Here is a 23016-nt window from a genome sequence, read left to right as displayed (position 1 = left end):
CCCTGAAAAAATAGCCTTTTGAAATTTCTTGAAAATGTGAGAAGTTGCTGCTAAAGTTCTAAGCCTTGTAACGTCCTATAAAAATAAAACAATGTTCAAAAAATTATGCAAATCTAAAGTAGACATAAGATGTTAATTAGCAACTATTTTGTGTGGTATAACTGCCTGTCTTACAAGCAGATACATATTGTCACATTGGGTGCGTGGACCCACTTGGCCGTACCACCTTGACGGTATGGCAACTGGCCAACAGGGTGCAGGTCACAGTCTATATAGTTCCTATAGTGTACATGTGCCAGCTCGGACAGTAGCGAGACAGGGCTGGGCTGGAACTTCGGCAGCAAGCAGATGTCAGGCATGGTGTAGCAGGAGAGAAGTGGAATACAGCACAGCATGACTACAGCTCACCACGGCACTTGACCAGGATAGCACGGGATACAGGTTACAGGTACAGGAACGGGGAACACTGGGAACTGGGAAACACTAGGAGACCATTTGATTAGACAAACTTTGGGTATGACAACAACGCTCAGGCATGGGAGGAATGGGCTGGGCCCTTCTTGTAGTCCAGGGTACTCATGGGCTAATTTTGACATTAAACTCTGATGTGTCCGCTGGCCCTTTAAGATCGGGCACGATCGGGACCCGGCAAAGGTAAGCAGAAGTGAGCGCTGGCGTCTCCTGAGAAGGAGACTGGGGCCAGCGCTCATGGACCCATGGCTGCTGCGTCCGTCAGGAGGTGAGTGAGCCTGACGGCCCGCGGCCATGGACATGACACATTAAAGTTTAGAAAAATGCACATTTTTCCAATAAATTTTGGTGTTTTTCACAATTAAATACTAAATGTATTGAGCAAATTTTAACAGTAACATAAAGTCCAATGTGTCACGAGAAAATAATCTCAGAATCGCTTGGACAGGTAAAAGTATTCCGAAGTTATTACCACATAAAGTGAAACATGCCAGATTTTAAAAATGTGGCTGTATCAGGAAGGTCAAAAGTGGCCAAAGTGGGAAGGGGTTAAAGGTGCAGCTGCATTTAGAAGTCCTATAGTCTGTAGGGGAAGTTCTATAGTCAGAGGTGTAACTTGAAGCTCCTGGGCCCAGATGCAAAATCTATAACAGGGTCCCAACTACCATATATCATTTATAATACTGGTGTCTCCTTATGCAGCTGAGGGGCTTTCGGCCCTCTCAGGCTCCTGGTCCCAGGTGAAACGGTTACCTTTGCACCCCCTATAGCTATGCCCCTGTCTGTACACTATAGTAGTATCCAGTACAACTTTATATGCAGCATCTAGTCACTATGACATCACCATATGATGCAAGGTATACAAAGAACAACGTGATCTGCTAGTCACTATGACATCATAATATGATGAACGGTATAAAAAGGACAACACAGTTGCTGTCACAAAGGAGAAATATATCCCAAAAGAGGGAACATAAGAAAATATCCCTGAACCTTTTATTTGGAAATTATTTCCCTCGTTTCATATTTTGGGATCGATCCCTGTTTTTGCGGAAAATAAAGAAATGAAAGAGACTAGATCCGTATAACACTAGTGACACTAGTGAACACTGGGCCTAACTTGTCTGGTAAATATCATTTAGCTTCTATACTTTTTTTTTGAGGTTCATTTTATTTTTTGGGGTTCATTTGTGCCCCTATGAGTGTGCTGTTGAGGGGACAATTTATTGATTACAAAAAATTTCTACCTTTAACCATTTAATGACTCGCCTATTTTGGACGCTAATTACTAAGCATTTTTTTTTTTTCGTTTTTTTCATCATCACATTCAAAGAGCCATCATTTTTTTCTTTTTCCATCGTCATAGCTGGATGAGGGCTTGTATGATGGCACCATTTTTGGGTATATAGAAATTAATGAGTAACTTTTATCAACTTTTAGAGCGGATGGAAAAAAAACAGCTATTCCGTTAAATTTTTTTGCATTTGAAATTGATTCTTTTCACTGAACGGCGTAAATTTAAGTGTTATTTTTACTTTATGGATCGGTACGGTTATCGCGATACCAGTTATGCACAGGTTTTGTTTATGTTTTAATTCGTTTGCACAATAAAAACCCTTTTGAACAAATAGAATTTTATAAAACGTTTATCATGACTCCTTTATGTAACTAGACGTGGGCTTGTTTTTTGCAGGACAAAATGTAGTTTTCATTGGTAGCATTTTTGGGTACATGGGAGATATTGATTAACTGTTAATACATTTTTGGGGGAGTGGTTGCTGTGGTTTTTTTTTGCGCTTTTTTTTTGTTTACGCAGTTCACCACGTGGTTTTAATAACATGTTAACTTTATTGTAAGGGTCGTTACCATCGAGGTGATACCATATATGTGTACGTTTTTTTTTTTTACACTTTGATTAAATAAGCTTCTTTTTATGGATTTTTTTTGTTTTTACTGTGCAAGAATTTTTAATAACCTTCATTTTAGATTAACCCCTTAATGACTGCCATACGGCTATATACGTTCTAACTGCCGATGCCCCGTGCAGTTAGCACGTGTATAGATGTCGCCAGAGTGGAAGGGGTTTAATAAGTGCAGTGCTGCTTCAGCGTGAGCAGCACTGCACTCTCATGTGTGTCGGGGCTTTGAGAGCCCCGGAATACACCCCCCACTGTAGATAGTGCCACCCACAACCCCCGAAAAACCCTCAGTAAATCGCGCCACCTAAGCTCCTTCCAGCATCGGAATCCCCGGCTAGCGCTTTAGCCGAGGATTCCCCTCCTAGAAGGAGCCCCCGCTGTCTTTCCATCCCCCCTCTGGCTTGGAAGCCTCCTCAACATGTTTCATTGAGAAGCGCATTCTTCAACAGTATTTAGCTTAAAGTGTAGCTAAACGTTTGACAAACTTCTGACATGTCATAGTGACATGTCAGAAGTTTGGATTGGTGGGGGTCCGAGCACTGAGACCCCCGCCATTGGCTAGAACGAAGCAGAAGAAGCGCTCGTGTGAGCGCTCAGCCACTTAGTGTCTGTACGGCTTTTTCCGGAAATAAATGGATCAGAGTACAGACTCAATAGAAAGTCTATGAGCCCGTACTCCGATACATCGGTTTTCTGGAAAAAGCTGAACAGACACGAAGCGGCTGAGCGCTCACACGAGCTCTTCAGCTGCTTCGTTCTAGCGATTGGTGGGGGTCTCAGTGGTCAGACCGCCACCAATCCAAACTTCTGACATGTCACTATGACTTGTCAGACAGAAGTTTGTCAAACGTCTAGTTACACTTTAATGCCGTTGAGGTCCACCAGGCAACCCACCTGCGTGGTTAAGTGCAGCCTTTCACTTGAATGGGGGGTGGTCAGTGCCCCGCCGTGCAGAGAAAACTTAGACTTGGGTTTTTTGCAGGAGGAAAATCTGCCTCAAAATTCCGTTTGGACTTTTGAGGCAGATTTTCCTCTGCCTGCACGCTGATTTTCGTGGCATTTTTCGCCGGCGGCCATTGAGCGCCGCGGGCATAAAACACTGCTAAATACGCTTTCTCTGCCTCCCATTGATGTCAATGGGAGGTCAGAGGCATAAACGCCCGAAGATAGGGCATGTCCCTTCTTTTTCCCGCGAGCCGGTAGGCATTTTCATCAGTTTTTTGGCACGTTTTGCAGCGCGATTTCCGCATAAAAAAACTTGCCAAAAAGCTCCCTGTGAACTGGCCCTTAGAAGGGGCGAAGTGCTAAACCACTAAGCTTTTCCTTCACTCTCAGGTACCGTGGGGGTTCCAGAAATTGGAAAACCCTCACTGATCCTAAAGTGATGACATAGGCTGGGTTCACACGACAGGGTCCCGCCCGAGCCCGAGTGTCGGCCGGTAAAATCGTCCATTTTGCCCGGCCGGTTTGCATAAAGTTTTGCATCCGTTCCGGGCCGGGCAGATCTGGACAGTGACATCAGCGGCAACTCCTGAAGGGGAATCCCCATGTGTTCGGGGATTCCGCTTCAGGAGTTTCCCCTGATGTCACTGCCCAGATATGGACAGAGACATCAAGCGCTCTGTCCAGGAGCGGAATCCCCGAAAACACGGGGATTCCGCTCCTTCAAGGAGCTAAAGTGGGGCTAGCACATAGCAGAGCGGGGAGATACCTTCCGCTCTGCTATAGTGGGGTCGATACAGTAGTAGCAGCCGCAGCAGCTGCTAGCGGCGCCATGGAAGGTGTCGCCGAGCCAGGGCGCTTTTAAAACAAGCAGGGGAAGGGAGCCAGCGCAGCGCTCCCTCCACCTGCTGTACACCCCGGCCCTGCCACACAGTGTACAGCGTACAGCCATTCGTCCGAATGGCATAAACTCCTCCTCCTCACATGCACTCTGCGCTGTGAGGAGGAGGAGATAGAGCGCGAGCCGGCTGGCCGAAAATAGAGCATGTCCCATTTTTTGACGGCCGGTTTTCGTGTGAATAGCCCCATTAGGGGTCTATTATTCCTAATGCAGCCGGGTGCCGGCCGATTTATGAACGGCCGGCACCCGGCCGGGAAACCCTGTCGTGTGAATGAGGCCATAGCCTAGCGATTTGCCATCTTATTATAAGATGGCAAAATTCCTTTAAGGGCTGATGTGAATATGAATGTGAAACGTTTGTGCTGCCGTTTTTGCACACGGCCACGTTAAAAAACTCCCCGTCGGAAGGAAACGCTGTTTTTCCTATTGAACTCAATGGGCAGATGTTTGAAGGCGTTCAGCCCCCGTATTTTCAGCTGTTTTTCGGGGCGTTTTTTAGGCGGCCGTTTTTAAAAAAAACGCCTCATAGAAAGAAGTGCACGTCCGTAAGGGTATGTTCACACGGCCTATTTACGGACGTAAATCGGGCGTTTTGGCCCCGAATTACGCCCGAAAATAGCGCCTCAATAGCGCTGACAAACATCTGCCCATTTAAAGCAATGGGCAGACGTTTGTCTGTTCACACGAGGCGTATATTTACGCGCCGCTGTCAAATGACGGCGCGTAAATAGACGCCCGCGTCAAAGAAGTGACCTGTCACTTCTTTGGCCGTAATTGGAGCCGCTATTCATTGACTCCAATGAATAGCAGCGCTAATTACGGCCGTAATTGACGCGGCGTTCAAGCGCCTGCACATGCCGGTACGGCTGAAATTACGGGGATGTTTTCAGGCTGAAACATCCCCGTAATTTCAGCCGTTACGGACGCCCTCGTGTGAACATACCCTTAGAAACGGTAGTTGCTTAAAAAACGTCTTTAAATCAGAGGCTGTTTTCCCTTGAAAACAGCTCCGTATTTTCAGCCTTTTTTTGTTAAGCGTGTGAACAATCTAGTGCTACGCCTGCAGTGTAAAGCGCTGTACATAGATGCTGATCCATCCTCTGTGTGACTATCATGCTCATCATGTGAAGTTCTGGAACAGCTGAGGATTACACAGTCCGTACATCGTGATATTCTATTGTACCGTGTTATCCTCTGGTAGTTTCCCGTGTCCCGGTCACCTGAGCAGGACATAGCACCGGTGTCTCCTAACAGGCGCGCTCCCGGGGCAGGGCATAATTTCCTGCGTTCCCGTAAGCAGTGCACACTGTAGTGGTGACAGCGGGAACGTTCTTCACTCTCACAGGCAGGATGGAGGGGAGGAACGCAGCTGGACTGCAGCCGGGAGCCGACACCTTCTACTACTTTGCCTACGGGAGCAACCTGCTGAAAGAGCGGATTCTACTGGACAACCCGTCCGCCTCATTCCACTCCACAGCCATGCTGCAGGTGCTGCTATGTTATATGCGGACTATAGTGCACGCAGTGTAGTGAGGAGGAGGCCGTGTTTCAGCGGGGTGTATACTGTGTAGTGAGGTGTATACTGGGAGGAGGCTTGTGCTCATGGTGAGTCAGCAGCTCAGCACCCGGGAGCACTGGCCTTTATTATGTGGCCACATGTTATGTCTACGTTATTCTATAGAAACAGAAACCTCATAACGCCATTATAAGTTATTAAGGCCCCTAATGGAGTCCCTTTGGCTCCATAGTAAGGAGCTGTAGGCACTCCGCATGGTGGTCTGATGGAGCAGATCACAAATTGTTCCTGTCAAATTCATAAGGAATTCAACAAAATAAAAAAATGTCTGCATTCAAAGAAAATGGAGGTGAATTACGGCTCTGTACGACTCCGAGGTTGTATAAAGTCATAATACTTATTGATTTTCTATCCACTATCCTCCTTCATGTCAAACCATATTTGATACTTCTCTTCCAAATTAGACTCCGTTCACATCTGCGTCAGGCTGGGCAATTAATCGAAAAATAACCGAAACTGAAATTCAGCGCAGATGACTGACGTCATCTTGCGCTTTTAGTTTTTTTCGGTTCGGTTATTACATGCAGCCCAGCCACTGTCGTCAGTAATTAACATATCAGCGATTCTGATTGGATAGCATACAGTCAGGGCCGCCATCACGGCAGTACAGCTGGTACTGCCGTCAGGGGCCCGGCCAGAGTGATGAAAAATAGGGGCCCGTCGCTTCTCAGCAACTTTACACATTTCATTGAGGGCCCCAGCGTTAGTCACCTTACTTAGCCCTTATTCACACGACAGGTTTTCCCGGCCGGGTGACGGCCGTTCATAAAACAGCCGTCACACGGCTGCAGTAGGAACAATAGACCCCTAATGGGGTTATTCACACGACCGATTTTTTGACGGCCTGGGAAACCTGGCTGTCAAAAAATGGGACATGCCCTATTTCGGCCGTTTACCCGGCCGCCCGGCTCCCATAGAAGTCTATGGGGCCGGGTAATACACGGCCATCACCAGAATGTGTCCCGAGTGACGGCCGTGTCTTCTGTCGCTCGCGCTCTCTCTCCTCCTCCTCCTCACAGTGCAGAGTGCATGTGAGGAGGAGGAGGGTCTTTTTTTGCTCCCTGTAGGAGTCGGAATCCCCAATCCCCGGCCGGGGATTGGGGATTCCTCCAGGAGAAGTGAGTGACTACACTGTCCATATATGGACACAGCGATGTCACTCACTTCTGAAGCGGAATCCCCGACCCCGTGGCCGGGGATTTCCATACAGGAGAAGTGAGTGACTACACTGTTCATATATGGACACAGCGACGTCACTCACTTCTGAAACGGAATCCCCGACCTTGTGGCCGGGGATTCCGCTACAGGAGAAGTGAGTGACTACACTGTCCATATATGGACACAGTGACGTCACTCACTTCAGAAGCGGAATCCCCGACCCTGTGGCCGGGGATTTCTCTCCAGGAGAAGTCCGTGACTAAACTGTCCATATATGGACATTGAAGTCAGTGACTTCTCCTGGAAGGGGGGAGGGGATGGGTGCAACCTACAGGGGGCTGTGTGGCATCACCTACAGGGTTCATGCCCTATCTTCGGGCGTTTACGCCTCTGACCTCCCATTGACTTCAATGGGAGGCAGAGAAAGCATATTATGCAGCGTTTTATGCCCGCGGTGCTCAATGGCCGCGGGCGAAAAACGCTGCGAAAATCAGCGTGCAGGGAGAGGAAAATCTGCCTCAAACTTCCAAACGGAATTTTGAGGCAGAAATTCCGCCTGCAAAAAACTCTGTGTGAACATAGCCTAAAATTGTTTCCCTAGCGTTTTTTTCCTGCGATTTTCGTATTCGTGGCAAAAATGGCGCCGTTTTGCAGCAGTATTTTAAAAATCGCGGCAAAACCACATGATTTGTGCTGCGATTACGAAAATTGCATTAAAAAAAGGGTACAAAACATGGTAAAACAGTGCTGTTAGGCTATAGTCAAAGTGCGGTAAAATCAAGTTTTTGTTGCTATTTTGCACAAAAATTTGATTTGACCGCACTGTGTAAATAGACTAAGGCCTTATTCAGATGGCCGTGCTCGGTCCATTTCGCACACGTTCGTGAACATTTGTAGTGAATTTTCAGTGCGCAATCCGCACAAGAAATAGGAGACAAATCCGCCACTTCTGAAGTGGCCTTGTTGAAACGTCCGTGTTCGGTCCGTTTTATATGGACCGTGTATCGGCCATATTTCCCGGACTGACCACAGTTCAGGGAGCCGGGCTCCTAGCAACATAGTTATCTATGACGCTAGGTCTCCCTGTCCTCCGCGGGAAAACTGTCCCGTACTGTAATCATGTTTTCAGTATGGGAACGGGGACAGTATTCCCGCCGAGAGACAGGGACTCCTAGCGTCATAGATAACTATGTTGCTAGGAGCCCGGCTCCCTGAACTGCGGTCGTTCCGGGAAACATTGCCGACAAACGATCCATATAAAACGGACCGAACACGGACGTTTCAACAAGGCCACTTCAGAAGTGGCGGATTTGTCTCCTATTTCTTGTGCGGATTGCGCACTGAAAATTCACTACAAATGTTCACGAACGTGTGCGAAATGGCCGTTTTTCACTGCCAATGTGCACCCATGTGGGACCCATTCTCACGGATCCCTCATAGACTTGAGTCTATTGAGGGATCTGTAAAAACTGACATAAATGGGACATGTACTATTTTTTCACGGCCCTTTACACGTGCCTGTTAAAACAACGGCTGTGTAAATAGCCCCATGGAAATACATGCAACCATGTGACGGCCGTTAAAACAACGGCCGTCACACTGACATTTAACATGTTCGTCTGAATAAGCCCTAACTCATTTTCAAAACACCATGCACATGCAGCAGAAAAAAATCTGCATGGAATTTAGGACGTTCTACTGATTATTAAATCCGCAGCATGCCTATTATATTGCAGAATTGGAACATATTTTACCCTTTAGGGTATGTTCACACAGCAAAAAAAAAACGGTCGTAAAATACGGAGCTTTTCAAGGGAAAACAGATCCTGATTTTCAGCCGTTTTTTATTCATCAGGCCCTATGCACACGAACGTAAAACCGCCCGTAATCACGGGCCGTAAATACGGGCCCATAGACTTCTATTGGCCACGGGTACCTCCCCGTATGCTTACTGAAAGGTGCCCGTGCCGTTGAAAAATATAGAACATGTCCTATTTTAGGCCGTAATTACGGCACGGGCAGGCCCATAGAAGTCTATGGGGCTCCCGTAATTACGGGTGACTACGTGTGTGTGCACCCGTAATTACGGGAGCGTTGCTAGGCGACGTCAGTGTATAGTCACTGTCCAGGGTGCTGAAAGAGTTAAACGATCGGCAGTAACTCTTTCAGCACCCTGGACAGTGGCTACCGATCACAATATAGATAAAGCTGTAAAAGAAAAAAAAAAAGACGTTCATACTTACCCAGAACTCCCTGATCTTCTTCCTCCAGTCCGGCCTCCTAGGATGACGTTATAGCCCATGTGACCGCTGCAGCCAATCACAGGCCAATCACTGGCTGCAGCGCTCACATGGACTGCCGCGTCATCCAGGGAGGTCGGACTGGATGTCAAGAGAGGGATGCGTCACCAAGGCAACGGCCGGGTAAGTATGAATTTCTTTTACTTTTATTACGGAAAGGGCTGTCCCTTCTCTCTATCCTGCACTGATAGAGAGAAGGGGCTGCCGATTAGTGCAGTGTAATTTTGCAGAGAAAACGTGCCCGTAAATACGGTTGGAATACTGGTGACACCGGACCCGTATTTACGGGCACAGGTCCGTAAATACTGGTGCAATACGGGTCGAATACGTGTGACCAAGGACACGTATTTACGGGACGACAAAAATACGTTCGTGTGCATGAGGCCTCAAGCATTCTTTGATGCGTTCTTTACAGCCGTTTTTTAAGCTGTTTTTCTATTGAGACAATAAAAAACAGCTCCAAAAACGCCCATTGAAAAGTTGTGCAGCAATTCAGTTGAAAGTAGCAGACGTTCCGCTGCAGAAAAAAACGCACCATTTCCTGCATTTTTTACTGCAGAAAATGGTGCATATTTTGCGGCATTTTTCACAATGTTGGGGGATGGTGACATTTCCTTTGAAAAATGCAGCAACTCCGTTCACTTTCCGCAGCAGGAATTGACATGCTGAGGTCTGAAAAATACGCACCGCAGGCCAATTTCTGATCGGAATTTTTCCACAGCATGTGGATGAGATTTGTTACATCACACCTACTTTGCTGCTACTGTACTCGGCCACGTATTTTCTGTCCCCAATTCCGGACAGAAAAAACGCAGCACTTCCGCAACGTGTGGCTAAGCCCTAATAGTGCATTCTTAGGTGCAGGTTTTAAGCTGCGGATTTGTTATTTTTGTTGTTTTTTTTAAACTGGTCAAATATAATTTGCAAGCGAAAACGCTAAATAAATTGACAGGCTGCAGATTTTAAAATACGCACCACAGGTCAATTTATATGCAGAAAAAATCTGCGACGTGTAGATGAGATTTCTTGAGCTCTCATTTACTTTGCTGGTACTGTATTACACTGCGTATATGCCACACGAACATACATGCGGCAAATCCACACGTAATATGCATCGTGTGCATTTGGCCTAACAGAGTTTTTTTTAACTCATCCTAAGGCCCCATTCACACGTGTTGGATTTGATACGGATTTCAAAGACAATCTGCATCCCATGCATATGAGGTTTCCGCAACCCAGTTCACATGCTCCGAAAAATTTTCCATGTGTATATTTGTCCGCACCATGAAAAGAAATCCACCACAGCAATAAGAAGCATGCTACTTATTTTGCACGGAAAAGCAGAGGATAAACCCCTTTGAATGACAATGGGACTAATTCTCGTGCGGATCTGCTACACGCTTATGGCACATCTGCGACAGAAATCCAAGTGTAAACCTCACATTTTTGCTGCGTAAAAGCACATTGGACTTTAATGGCAACGTAAGAAAGTTAGTGCTCCTCATCCTCACAAGTGCTTCCCCCTCTCTTAACGCCCCCTTCACATCGTGTTATTGCCCTACATTTATTGTAGAGGAAATCTCCTAGCGTACACTATAAACAACGTAAACAAAAATTCATAGGGCTCCATTCTGTCCTTTTAGCCTCCGTCGGGCTGGTAGACGTCGGTTTACCTTATCTTTGAAGGATGGAATAGCATAGTAGACTTTGCTATTCCATCCTGAGAGATTCCACAAAAAAACGTATACCGCTCCTGACATTAGTATGTGGACTGACGTCAGGAGCTTCCCAATGCCGGAGTCCCCAGACAGAGCATCACAAGTGCTCTTCCCGTGGACTTTGTCCCTTGCAAAGCTCTTGACATCACTGTCCTTATATGTAAAGTGACGTCAGGGGATTCTCCCGGGCCGGAAATCCCTGGCCAGAGCGTTGCCGACGCTCCGGCCGTGTACTCAGTCTTTGCAAAACCAGAGTCCCTGGGCAGAGCAGGAAAGCTTCTGACAACACTGTCCATTTATGTGACTTCAGGATTTTCCACATGGCCATTCCCCTGGCGACGTATCCCACATTATGCCATACAGTCGGATGCGTTTTGGCTAAATAGAACAAAAGCCAGAGCATTAACCGGTCACTGCCGGCTCCATAGTTTCATTCACTGTAATTGACATCAGCACCAAAATCAGTTAATGCGTATAACGTACAAACGTGAGCGCCACACTTTCCATTGCCCAACCCCGGTAATGGAGGGGGGGCCCAGACATCTTGGCTGTATGGGGCCCAGAAATTTCTCATGGCGGCCCTGCATACAGTTACTGACGTTTTGGATAGCCAATGGCATAGAAGGCTTAGGGTATGTTCACACACAGTGTTTTCAGACGTAATTCGGTCATTTTACGCCTCGAATTACGCCTGAAAAAACGCCCCTAATACGCCTACAAACATCTGCCCATTGCTTTCAATGGGAATTGTGATGTTCTGTTCCAACGAGCCTTTATTTTACGCGTCGCTGTGAAAATACGGTGCGTAAAATGACGGCTCGTCAAAAGAAGTGCAGGACACTAATTGGGACGTTTTTGGAGGCGTTTTTCATTGACTCTATTGAAAAACGGCTCCAAAAACGACCGTAAAAAACGCAGCAAAATTTTTTTGGGCCGTTTACAACTGCGTTTTCTGTTATTATTTTTTTTTTCGTGTGACCAGATGTTATATTAAAGTGTACAGTGAAATATAAAATGTACATATATTGCATTTTGGTTTTCAGCACTTTTGCTGCTTTTTCCATGGCCAGTGGCATTTTTTTTAAAATACAGCATGCTGTGGTGTAGTTTCTGGTGTTTTACCCATAGACTTCTCTATAGGACTTCAAACACACACACACACACACACACACGCGCAGATACAAAATGATACTAAATTTTAAAAAAAAAGTAAACCACTATATCTATGGCTATGTTCACACGTCACAAAACTCGTCAAAAACGGCTCGAAAATGCCTTCCCGAGCGGGGAAAAGAAGCAACATGCCCTATCTTCGGGCGTTTACGCCTCTGACCTCCCATTGACTTCAATGGGAGGCAGAGAAAGCGTATTTTGCTGTGTTTTCTGCCCGCCGGCACTCAATGGCCGCGGGCGAAAAACGCTGCGAAAATCAGCGTGCAGGGAGAGGAAAATCTGCCTCAAACTTCCAAACGAAAATTTGAGGCAGATATTCCTCCTGCAAAAAACTCCATGTGAACATAACCTATATGTGAAAAGTATTGCAAAATATTGTACTGTGCCAAAAAGAATTTGCCAAAACCACAGGAATTCTTTTTGTATGCAAATAAATTGGGGATTATATAGGTGTATCATTTTTTTTATCCCTCTATATAAACTCTGAGGTTGTATTCACAAATCACAATTGCGTATTTTTGCCGCAATTTAAAAGAGATGCAGCAAAAACGCTCCATTTTGCCACGATTCTGCCGAAATCGCGGCAAAATACACAAATTAGCCAGGACTTGTGAACACAGCCTATCCCTGATTAAGTTTAGGAAATTCCTATTATTCATCTAATGCTTTAACTAATACTGATTCTTTTAGTAGAAATGGTTGGAAACCATAATTTAACCCGTTAGTGACCGGCCCATCGTGTTTCTACGTCGGTCACTAGCGGGCCTTATTCCGATGCCATAGACTTTTTACGTCGCGGCATCGGAATAAGTAAACAGAGCAGGGAGCTGTCAAATCTCCCTGCTCTCAGCTGCCAGAGGCAGCTGAGGGCTAGGAGCGTCCCTGCTCTGCCGGGTGAGATCGATATTAGTATCGATGTCACCCGTTTAACCCCTCAGATGCGGTGCGCAATAGCGAGCACCGCATCTGAGTGGTTTTGGAGAGAGGGAGGGAGCTCCCTCTCTCCCACTGACACCCGGCGATACGATCTCCGAGTGTCTGTGTCTCTAATGGCAGCCGGGGGCCTAATAAAGGCCCCCAGGTCTGCTAGTAATGAATGCCTGCTTGATCATGCCGCAGGCATGACCTAGCAGATGCCTGTCCGTTTTAAACGGACAGGCATAATACACTGCAATACAGAAGTATTGCAGTGTCTTCTAATAGCGATCGGAGAATCGCATATTATAGTCCTCTAGTGGGACCAGTAAAAAAGTTAAAAAAAAAGTTTAATAAAGTTAATAAAAAAAAATGTGAAAAAAAAATGAAAAACCCACTTTTTCCCCTTACAAAATGCTTTACTATTAAAAAACCAAAATAAAGTAAAAAAGTTACACATATTTGGTATCGCCGCGTCCGTAACGACCCCGACTATAAATCTATTACATTATTTAACCCGCACAGTGAACGCTGTAAAAAATTAAATAAAAAACGACAGAAAAATTGCTGTTTTCTGTGAATCCTGACTTTAAAAAAATGTGATTAAAAAGTGATCAAAAAGTCGCATCTACTCCAAAATGGTACCAATAAAAACTACAAAACGTCCCGCAAAAAAAAAGCCCTCATAAAACTGCATCGGCGAAAAAATAAAAACGTTACGGCTCTTCAAATATGGAGACACAAAAACAAATAATTTAGAAAAAAAAGCGTTTTTACTGTGTAAAAGTTGTAAAACATACAAAAACTATACAAATTTGGTATCGTTGTAATCGTAACAACCCGCTGAATAAAGTTATTGTGTTATTTATACCACACGGTAAACGGCGTAGATTTAGGACGAAAAAAAGAGTGGCGAAATTTCAGATTTTTTTCTATTCCCCCCCCCCAAAAAAAAGTTAATAAAAGTCAATCAATAAATAATATGTACCTCAAAATGGTGCTATTAAAAAATACAACTTGTCCCGCAAAAACAAGACCTTATACAGCTATGTCGGCACAAAAATAAAAAGGTTATAGCTCTTGGAATGCGACGATTGAAAAACGTAAAAAATACCTTGGTCATTAAGGTCCAAAATAGGCTGGTCATTAAGGGGTTAAGGTGACCATCAGTGGATGAAAATGTATTTTCTGACTGATGGAAATCTTTTCCATCCAGCAGTCAGCGGATTTTACTGTAAATATTGGGTACGGACAGGAGAGGGTCAATGTAAAATGTACAAACTTTATCGATGTTTGTGAGTGCAAAGCCTTGGTGCAACTTATTTGACACCGTGCTCTGGACACTGGTAAGCCTCATGGTTGTGGAGTCAATAAATGGCCTAATTTGGCGCAGAGGGGTGATTAGTTCCGCTACCGCTCATCTTCTCACTCCTTTTATAGAAAAAGACACCTTCGTAAGTGACCATCAGATAGCAAGTATGCTCACTGATTGATATGAGTGGATGATAACATGAAAAATAGTTAATGTTACTGTCCCCCTGGGGTCATCTACAGGCACAGTAGGAGGATCACTCCTCTCCCTGCACGCTGCCAGCATTTCCCCGGTTGGCCTCCCCCTCTCCTCCTCCACACATCTGGGTGGATACATATGTGGCCTTTAAAGGACGAGTGTCACGAAAAAAAAAAATTTTATATCAATTTGCTTTTAGTGTTTTATTAAAAAATGTTTTCTTTATTTGTGTGTTTGTGTTTTACTTTTTTTTATTTTTTGAAACTTTTTCTTGTCTATGGGGCTGCCATTTTTTTTTCCATCTCTGTATGTGTCGATTAACGACACATACAGACATGGAATACGGCACATACAGCCCCATAGTGAATGCGAATGGGGCCCGTTCCATCCACTATGCTGTACGCCGTCTGTGTGGGAACGGCGCATGCCACACAGTCCAAATTGAAGGTCTTCGGCCGAGCGACGTCCGGTGCCATTTTCTTGTGGACCGGAAGCCGCGGCCGGACAGTAAGATTACTACTTCCGGTCGCGGCTTCCGGACTTGTGCACTTGGAGCGGAGGGAGCAGACGGACCGGAGGGAGCGGCGGCGGCGGCAGGGGCAGGTAAGTTAGGTCTGTGTATGTACGTGTTTTAGTGTGTGATTACTACTGTATGTAAACCTACTACACTGTGTGTTCGCTCAAAAAATGGCGGCACACAGTGTAGGAGGTTTGACCGTTCAATCCCCTCCTTTCTCCTGGCACTAGCCGGGATAAAGGAGGGGGGATTCTGGGAGCTCACTAGAGCGAGGGATTTTTTCCCAATTTTGCAGCATAAAGCAATGTGGTTGCTTTACCACATGCAATGCTGCAATTTTGGGAATTGCTCCATCTAGTGACCAGCACTGGGAAATGTTATAAATTAGAATCTAATTTATAATATTTCCTGACTCGTGAAAAAATTAAAAAAATTAGAACAATGTTTAATCATCTATACACTAACTGTTTAACTAAAAAAATAAAAAATATTTTTTCTAGCGACACATTCCCTTTAACCCCTTAATGACCGGGCCATTTTGCACGTTAATGACAAAGGATTATTTTTTGTTTTTCCACGGTCGCATTCCAAGAGTCGTAACTCTTTTTTTATTCCGTCGACATAGCCGTATAAGGGCTTGTTTTTTCCGGGACGAGTTGTATTTTGTAATTGTACCATTTTTAGATGCTTATAACATATTGATTAACTTTTATTAACTTTATTTTAGGAGAGAATTGAAAATAAGCAGCTATTCCAGCATTAATTTTCACGTTATAAATTTACGCCGTTTACTATGCAGCGTAAATAACATGTTAACTTTATTCTATGGGTCGGCACGATTACAGGGATACCAAATGTGTAAAGGTTTTATATGTTTTTTCTACGTTTGCACAATAAAAACCCTTTTAGAAAAAAATTACTTGTTTTTGCATCGCCGCGTTCCAAGAGGCGTAATTTTTTTATTTTTCCGTCGATGTGGCCGTACGTGGGATTGATTTTTGCGGGACAATGTGTAGTTTTCATTAGTACTATTTTGGGGTACATAGGACTTATAGATGAACTTTTATTTTATTTTTTATGGGGGGAATGGGAGAAAAGAGAGAATTTTGCCGTTGTTTTTTGCGTTTTCTTTGGACGCCGTTCATCCGGCGGTTTAATTAATGTGTTCATTTTATTGGTCAAGTTGTTACGATCGCGGGGATACCATATATGTGTATGTGTGATTTGTTTTGACCGTTTTATTAAATAAAACCACTTTTTGGGGCAAAAAAGTAGTTTTATTTGACTTTGACTGTAATTTTTTTTATTTTTTTTTTCACAAACTTTATTTAACGGTTTTACTTTTTTTTTTTTAGTCCCACCAGGGGACTTCACTATGCGATATGCCGATCGCATATATAATGCTTTGGTATACTTCGTATACCAAAGCATTATTGCCTGTCAGTGTAAAACTGACAGGCAACCTGTTAGGTCATGCCTCTGGCATCGCCTAACAGGCAGATGCTGAAGACAGACCTGGGGGTCTTTGTTAGACCCCCGGCTGTCATGGAAACCCGACGGCGACCCGCGATTTGTTTGCGGGGGCGCCGATCGGGAGACAGAGGGAGTTCCCCCCTCTGTCAAACACATTAAATGCCGCTGTCACTGTTGACAGCGGCATTTAATGGGTTAAACTGCCGGAATCGGCGCGTGCTTCGATTCCGGCAGTTGCAGCAGGAGCCAGGCTGTGTATAACAGCCGTGCTCCTGCAGCTGATTGCGTGGGTAAACTGTCAGTACCCGCGCGATCACAGGACGGATATATCCGTCCTCCTGCGCGAACTAGCAGCTGCTGAGGACGGATATATCCGTCCTTCGGCGTTAAGGGGTTAAGGACGTAGCCTAATTTTGGCCTACAGGCTGAAATTGGAGCTGCAAATATATACAGCTCCTATTTCAAACTGCCCTAAATTTTGCTGGATCAAAGCTAGAGCTGCGATCCAGAGTTTGTTTTAAAGCTAAGAATCTTAGCGATTTTCTAAGCCTAATACTGATCAAGAAATTGAATCAGTATTATGATCCATTCAGACATTGCAATTAAAGTGCAGTGAAAACCGCATTAAAAAAACTGCGTCCGAAAAACGCATGCGTTTTTACTGCAATTTGGTGCATTTTTCCAAGCAGTTGCATTTTTTCCAATCCACGGTGGAAGACTATTACAGGCAAGTGGATAAGATTTAGAAAATCTTCTCCACATGCTGCTGAACATTTTCCGCACAAACATCAGATCACGCTGCATCAGAGCACGTATGCTTGGGATCTTTTTTTCTAAGTTGTCAGCAATTTTGTAATTATAGTACAGCAATACTCAAACATTCCCATGTGTAGGGCTGTGCATATTGTCCTACATAAACGTAAAGATTATTTCTGACCACAGATTAGTAAGGTTAAAAACAGTAACAACGACGCAGTGCCAGATCCGTCGGACGGACACCAACGGCACCTGACAGACCCCTTTTACCTAGAATCCGTTGGGATCCATCATCCTGTCAAATGTGACAGAGATTCCAACACAGATGTTGACATAGCCTATAGCTTCTCTTTTGGATCCTCTTTTAAAAACATACTGTACCAAATAATTGCTTAAATCAGTGGTGGTCAAAATGCCACATTATGGGGGCTTCGAATGCAGGCCTTGGCTCTGTCAGTGGACCACACACAAATTCCTGCAACACCAAATCAGCTTTGCTGGTGCTGTCAGTATTCTAGTTGTACAGTTAGTTCTTGGTAGAAAAGAACCTAAACTAGCAGTTGGCAAAAAGTGTTCTAGGCAACCCTATCACATGCTGATCACATATAGGTACCCCTTCCTAGGTCAGAGCTGCTATCTGACGGGTTCTCAGTTTTCTCAGCGGTTTCTGGTTTGCAAGCTAATGGCGATGCTGCTGTATGATAAATTGTTCTGCAACGTAACTAAAGAGCATCACAACTTCCTACCATAACTCACAACTTTTGGACGTTGCTTCAAAGTTTTCAGCTGGCACAGTTCTCCATTATAGTGATAGCCATAGTTCTTTTTTAACGTTGTCATCCATACATTGCCCGCATGTGGACCATCACCTTCCCATTATAACTCCAGTCTGGGTGCCGAGAAGATTCTTCAAATTTGTCCCGAAAACTCATGAATTTGTAATTAATTACCAGATGTAGTCTGATGCACATGCCTAGTGTCTCTATGGACAAAGGTTTACAAATCTTCCTGTATCCTAATAATAGCATATATTCTCGGCCCACAAAAGACACAGCAGGGTGGAAGGTTTAGAAGAATTTGGCAAGTTTGATTTATCTGTTTGTTCCTTTGGGAGATAAGCATTTAATATCTGTGCAACAATAGAAACTGTTGCCAACACTGATTTCTAATGGTGTCAGTACCTGCTACCAGTAGTAAAAGTTTGTTTGATTTTTTTTCAGGACTTCAAACTTGCGTTTGGTAACCACAAAGGCAACCAGAACTCGCGATGGCATGGAGGAGTGGCTACAGTGGTGGAAAGTGAGGGTGATAAAGTTTGGGGCGTTGTATGGAAAATGAACATTTTTAGTCTGGATTCTTTGGACATGTAAGAGTCTATTCACATTTTACACAAAAAAAGGTCTCTTTCATCAAAAGCAGGATTGGATCTAAGACACTATTAACCCGTTAGTGACCGGCCCATAGTGTTTCCACGTCGGTCACTAACGGGCCTTATTCCAATGCAATAGACTTTTTACGTCACTGCATCGGAATAAGTAACCCGAGCAGGGAGCTGTCAAATCTCCCTGCTTTCAGGGGCCAGAGGTAGCTGAGGGCTGGGGGCGTCCCTGCTCGACCGGGTGAGATAGATATCAGTATCGATCTCACCCGTTTAACCCTTCAGATGCGGTGCTCAATAGCGTGCACCGCATCTGAGTGGTTTCGGAGAGAGGGAGGCAGTTCCCTCTCTCCCCCACCGACACCCGGCGATAAGATCGCCGAGTGTCTGTGTCTCCGATGGCTCCGGCATGACCTAGCAGATGCCTGTCCGTTTTAAACGGATGGGCAGTAATACACTGCAATACAAAAGTATTGCAGTGTATTGTAATAGCGATCGGAGAATCGCATGTTAAAGTCCCCTAGTGGGACTAGTAAAAAAGTTAAAAAAATGTTTAATAAAGTTAATTAAAAAAAAAATGAAAAACCCACTTTTCCCCTTACAAACTGCTTTACTATTAAAAAACCAAAATAAAGTAAAAAAGTTACACATATTTGGTATCGCCACGTCCGTAACGACCCCGACTAAAAATGTATTACATTATTTAACCCGCACGGTGAACGCCGTAAAAAATGAAATAAACTATGGAAAAATTGCTGTTTTCTGTGAATCCTGACTTAAAAAAAATGTGATAAAAAGTGATCAAAAAGTTGCATCTACTCCAAACTGGTACCAATAAAAACTACAAGTCGTCCCGCAATAAAAAAGCGCTCATACAACTGCATCGGCAGAACAATAAAAAAGTTATGGCTCTTCAAATATGGAGACTCAAAAACAAATAATTTAGAAAAAAAGTGTTTTTACTGTGTAAAAGTAGTAAAACATACAAAAACTATACAAATTTGGTATCGTTGTAATCGTAACAACCCGCTGAATAAAGGTATTGTGTTATTTATACCACACGGTAAACGGCGTAGATTTAGGACGCGAAAAAGAGTGGCGAAATTTCAGTTTTTATTCTATTTCCCCCCCCCAAAAAAAAGTTCATAAAAGTTAATCAATAAATAATATGTACCTCAAAATGGTGCTATTAAAAAGTACAACTTGTCCCGCAAAAACCAAGACCTTATACAGCTATGTCGACGCAAAAATAAAAAAGTTATAGCTCTTGGAATGCGACGATGGAAAAACGTAAAAAATGTCTTGGTCATTAAGGTTTAAAATAGGCTGGTCATTAAGGGATTAAAGTTGTTTTTTTCCATATTTTCTAGCCAGGAGGGTGTAGCTGGTGGAATTTATCAACCAATAGAGATCAGCGTCCTGACAGCAAATGAAGGGCTTGTCTGCCGGTGCTATAAAATGAATAAATGTATTTATGGACTGACGTCTCCCCAGTACAAGCAGGTAATAGATATGTTATATTCTGGTATTGTAGTGGTAATGTATTGGAGGATGCCTTCCCTTTCAACATGACCATTCACAGAAAAAAAATATTTTCTTCTGATTATATTTAATCACAGTAATCCATGTTAAATATATTTAATAAATGTTATAAAACGTGATCCATGGCTTATAATTGCTTGCCTTCACAAGCTCTAAATGCTCAGCAAGTCGCGTTGACTTGATTTCATTTTGATGGGACAACCCTTTTAAACATACCTATATTGTAATGACGGGGGTGGGGAGACAGACAAGTGAGCCCTAATCTACCGACCACTCAGTCCCTGCCTACTTGCAACGACCCACTCTAGGCGACGGGGTACAAGTGGGCGACGGTCCCTACGCTCAATAAGTGCACGACAGACAAACAGACAAGGGTACACAGAGCTAGGGGGAGAAAGGGGCAGTTGCCCACGGCAACACCGTGAGCAACAAGAGAAGTGAACAAGCCGAGTCAAACCAGGAGAGTACGAGGTGCCAAACGCAGAGCAGAAGAGTAGTAAACAGGCCGAGTCAAACCAGGAGTGTACGAGGTACCAAACGCAGAGCAGGAGAGTAGTCAGCAAGCCGGGGTCAATATGAAGCAAGGACAATGGTACAAGAAGCTGCAGCAGGGCCAGGAAACCACACGAGAAGAATCACAAGCAAAGGAGGAACAGGAAAGGCAGGTATAAATAGACAGGGCGGGAGTTAGCTCCGTCTGGCCAGGCTGTGATAGGTTCTCCCACTCCTAAGCCTGCCACCCTGAGTTGTGGAAGATGGATTCAGTCTCACAGACATAGAAGCAGGTGCAGACTGATTAACTATGGGCGTTAACCCCGAAGCTGTGCCTGGCAGATCCTTTACATATATTAGCTTAAAGACTTTATGTTGCTGAAGCTGCCATAGGCATAACTTTTATTCCATGTTTATAAATACTGGTCTGGAGGCAGTCAGCCTTCTAGGGGAATAGGATCGGAAATGTTTACCTCCAATGGGTTTTAACGCTTTAATTTTGTATAGGTCCAACATCTGGTCCAATGATTATAGTTGGAATTCTGTAAGATGCAAAGTATTTATTTGTATTACTGCTCACAGTCTGATATTGGGAGGCTATTCATTACTATGCTGACACGTGAAAACTCATTTTACATGTGTAAAAAAAATTTGGTTTGGTTTACCATAGACTCAAATATTTTGCCACAATCAGACACACTCTATAATATATATTTTTTGTTGGAACAATTGCATGGACAACATAACTGGATAGTCAAAGAAACATTAAAAAACTGTGACACAAATGTCTATTACACCATTGTCTGCCACAGAGTCGCACATTTTAAAGTTCTAGCGGCTTTGCAGTCATCATGTCCCACTGCTTACCACTCAATGGCCAATCAGTAGCTTATGATTGAAGATCTAGCTATTTGTATTCTAGAGTTCCAGTATCTGTTAATGTCACTGTCTTTTAAAAGATAATTGGTTGAATACCTGCAGATAGTGCTGCTTAATTAAAAAGGGGTTATCCAGAGACCTAAAAAGGGTAATCATTCCTCCTATTATCTGGGAAGAAGCAACTTACCAATATACTTTTATTTTTAAATGTGTGCGGAATCACCGATACATAACCTGTTCATGTGGTGCCAGCAGTGCTGCAGTTTCCTCTTATTTGATGACGCGTCGACACAGCCCCACGTGACTGAGGGCTGCCTCCTGTTCCCGTTCGTGTCGGTGCGTCAGCAAGCGTGTGATAGCAAGGGGCAGGCACTGCGACTGCTCCATTCTGTGACTGCAGTTACCGAACAGATTACAATTTCCAGCCCCATGCAGTGACAGGCAGACATGAAGGAGAGAGGAAACAAGGGACTGGCTTCATCCTAACTTCCATCTTTCACATTGATGAACGTCTAGTACTGACGTGTGATTGGCTTAGCTATAGAACAGAGTATTAGTGCTAGACCCTTGTGGTCATATGGTCAGGTCTCGGCTCCCAGTTATGTGAAAGAAGATCATTCTGGCGTTTGTAGTGTTTCAGCGTGCGCTGAAAGACTATTGCAGGGAGTAAACCAGCAGCTTTGCCATCTTATCGGGGTGTGGTATGTCATGAAATAATAATTTTTTTCCAAGTCGATTATTCATAGGAGGATGCCTAATGGTGTTTACATGTGTTTGGTACTTTATTGTTTGTTTTTTTTCCTGCCGTCGGATAACCTCTTTAAGCATAGTCTCATTTACTTTATGTGCAGGTTATGTGTATGGGAGCAAAGCAAAACTATTTACCTCTGGAATATCAAAAAATGTTGGGAGAACTAGAAACCAATAACTACTCTGGCCCTATTGCAATCATGGACAAATTAAAAGAAGCTTTACAGAAAGTGCAAGATAAAGGATGATTTCCATTTGAAGAGCAATTTCCATCATGCACTTCATCTGGCAGCTTACATTTTTGGATTATGTCATGGATCTAATTATAAAATGATTTTATTTACATTTCTAGTCGTCTCAAGTGTCGTAAAATGTTCTCTCGTCATTTTGTATCTAAAATACTGTGGACTACAAATCGTTATCTACACTTTACAGTAATGGGTATAGTAGTGGGACCACTATGATTTTTCAGTGATGTGTTTTTGGGGTTTATAAAAGACCACTTACACCTTAAAGGTCCTGAAACGTTGTATAATGTGTCTGCATCCAACTGCAAAGGACGTTAGGGAGGAGCATTGTAAACCCTGTCAGTCAGGCTGCTCTCAGTAAATCAACACCATTAGGGGTGTTCTTAGTAATGCTGACT

General features: G+C 44.0%; 1 protein-coding gene across 1 annotated transcript; it reads left to right on the top strand.

Moving 5' to 3' along the window:
• The first annotated feature begins 5466 nt into the window (after window positions 1-5466).
• GGCT (gamma-glutamylcyclotransferase) lies at window positions 5467-22715 on the top strand. The gene is made up of 4 exons (XM_075827140.1): window positions 5467-5721; window positions 18550-18695; window positions 20078-20210; window positions 22472-22715. Exons 1-4 carry the CDS (start codon window positions 5584-5586, stop codon window positions 22616-22618), a joined length of 564 nt encoding a protein of 187 aa, XP_075683255.1. The 5' UTR covers window positions 5467-5583; the 3' UTR covers window positions 22619-22715.
• Window positions 22716-23016: the final 301 nt, after the last annotated feature.

The sequence above is a fragment of the Rhinoderma darwinii genome, chromosome 5, assembly GCF_050947455.1.
Source record: "Rhinoderma darwinii isolate aRhiDar2 chromosome 5, aRhiDar2.hap1, whole genome shotgun sequence".
Lineage (NCBI taxonomy): Eukaryota > Metazoa > Chordata > Amphibia > Anura > Rhinodermatidae > Rhinoderma > Rhinoderma darwinii.
This window is presented reverse-complemented; position numbering and strand designations above follow the sequence as displayed.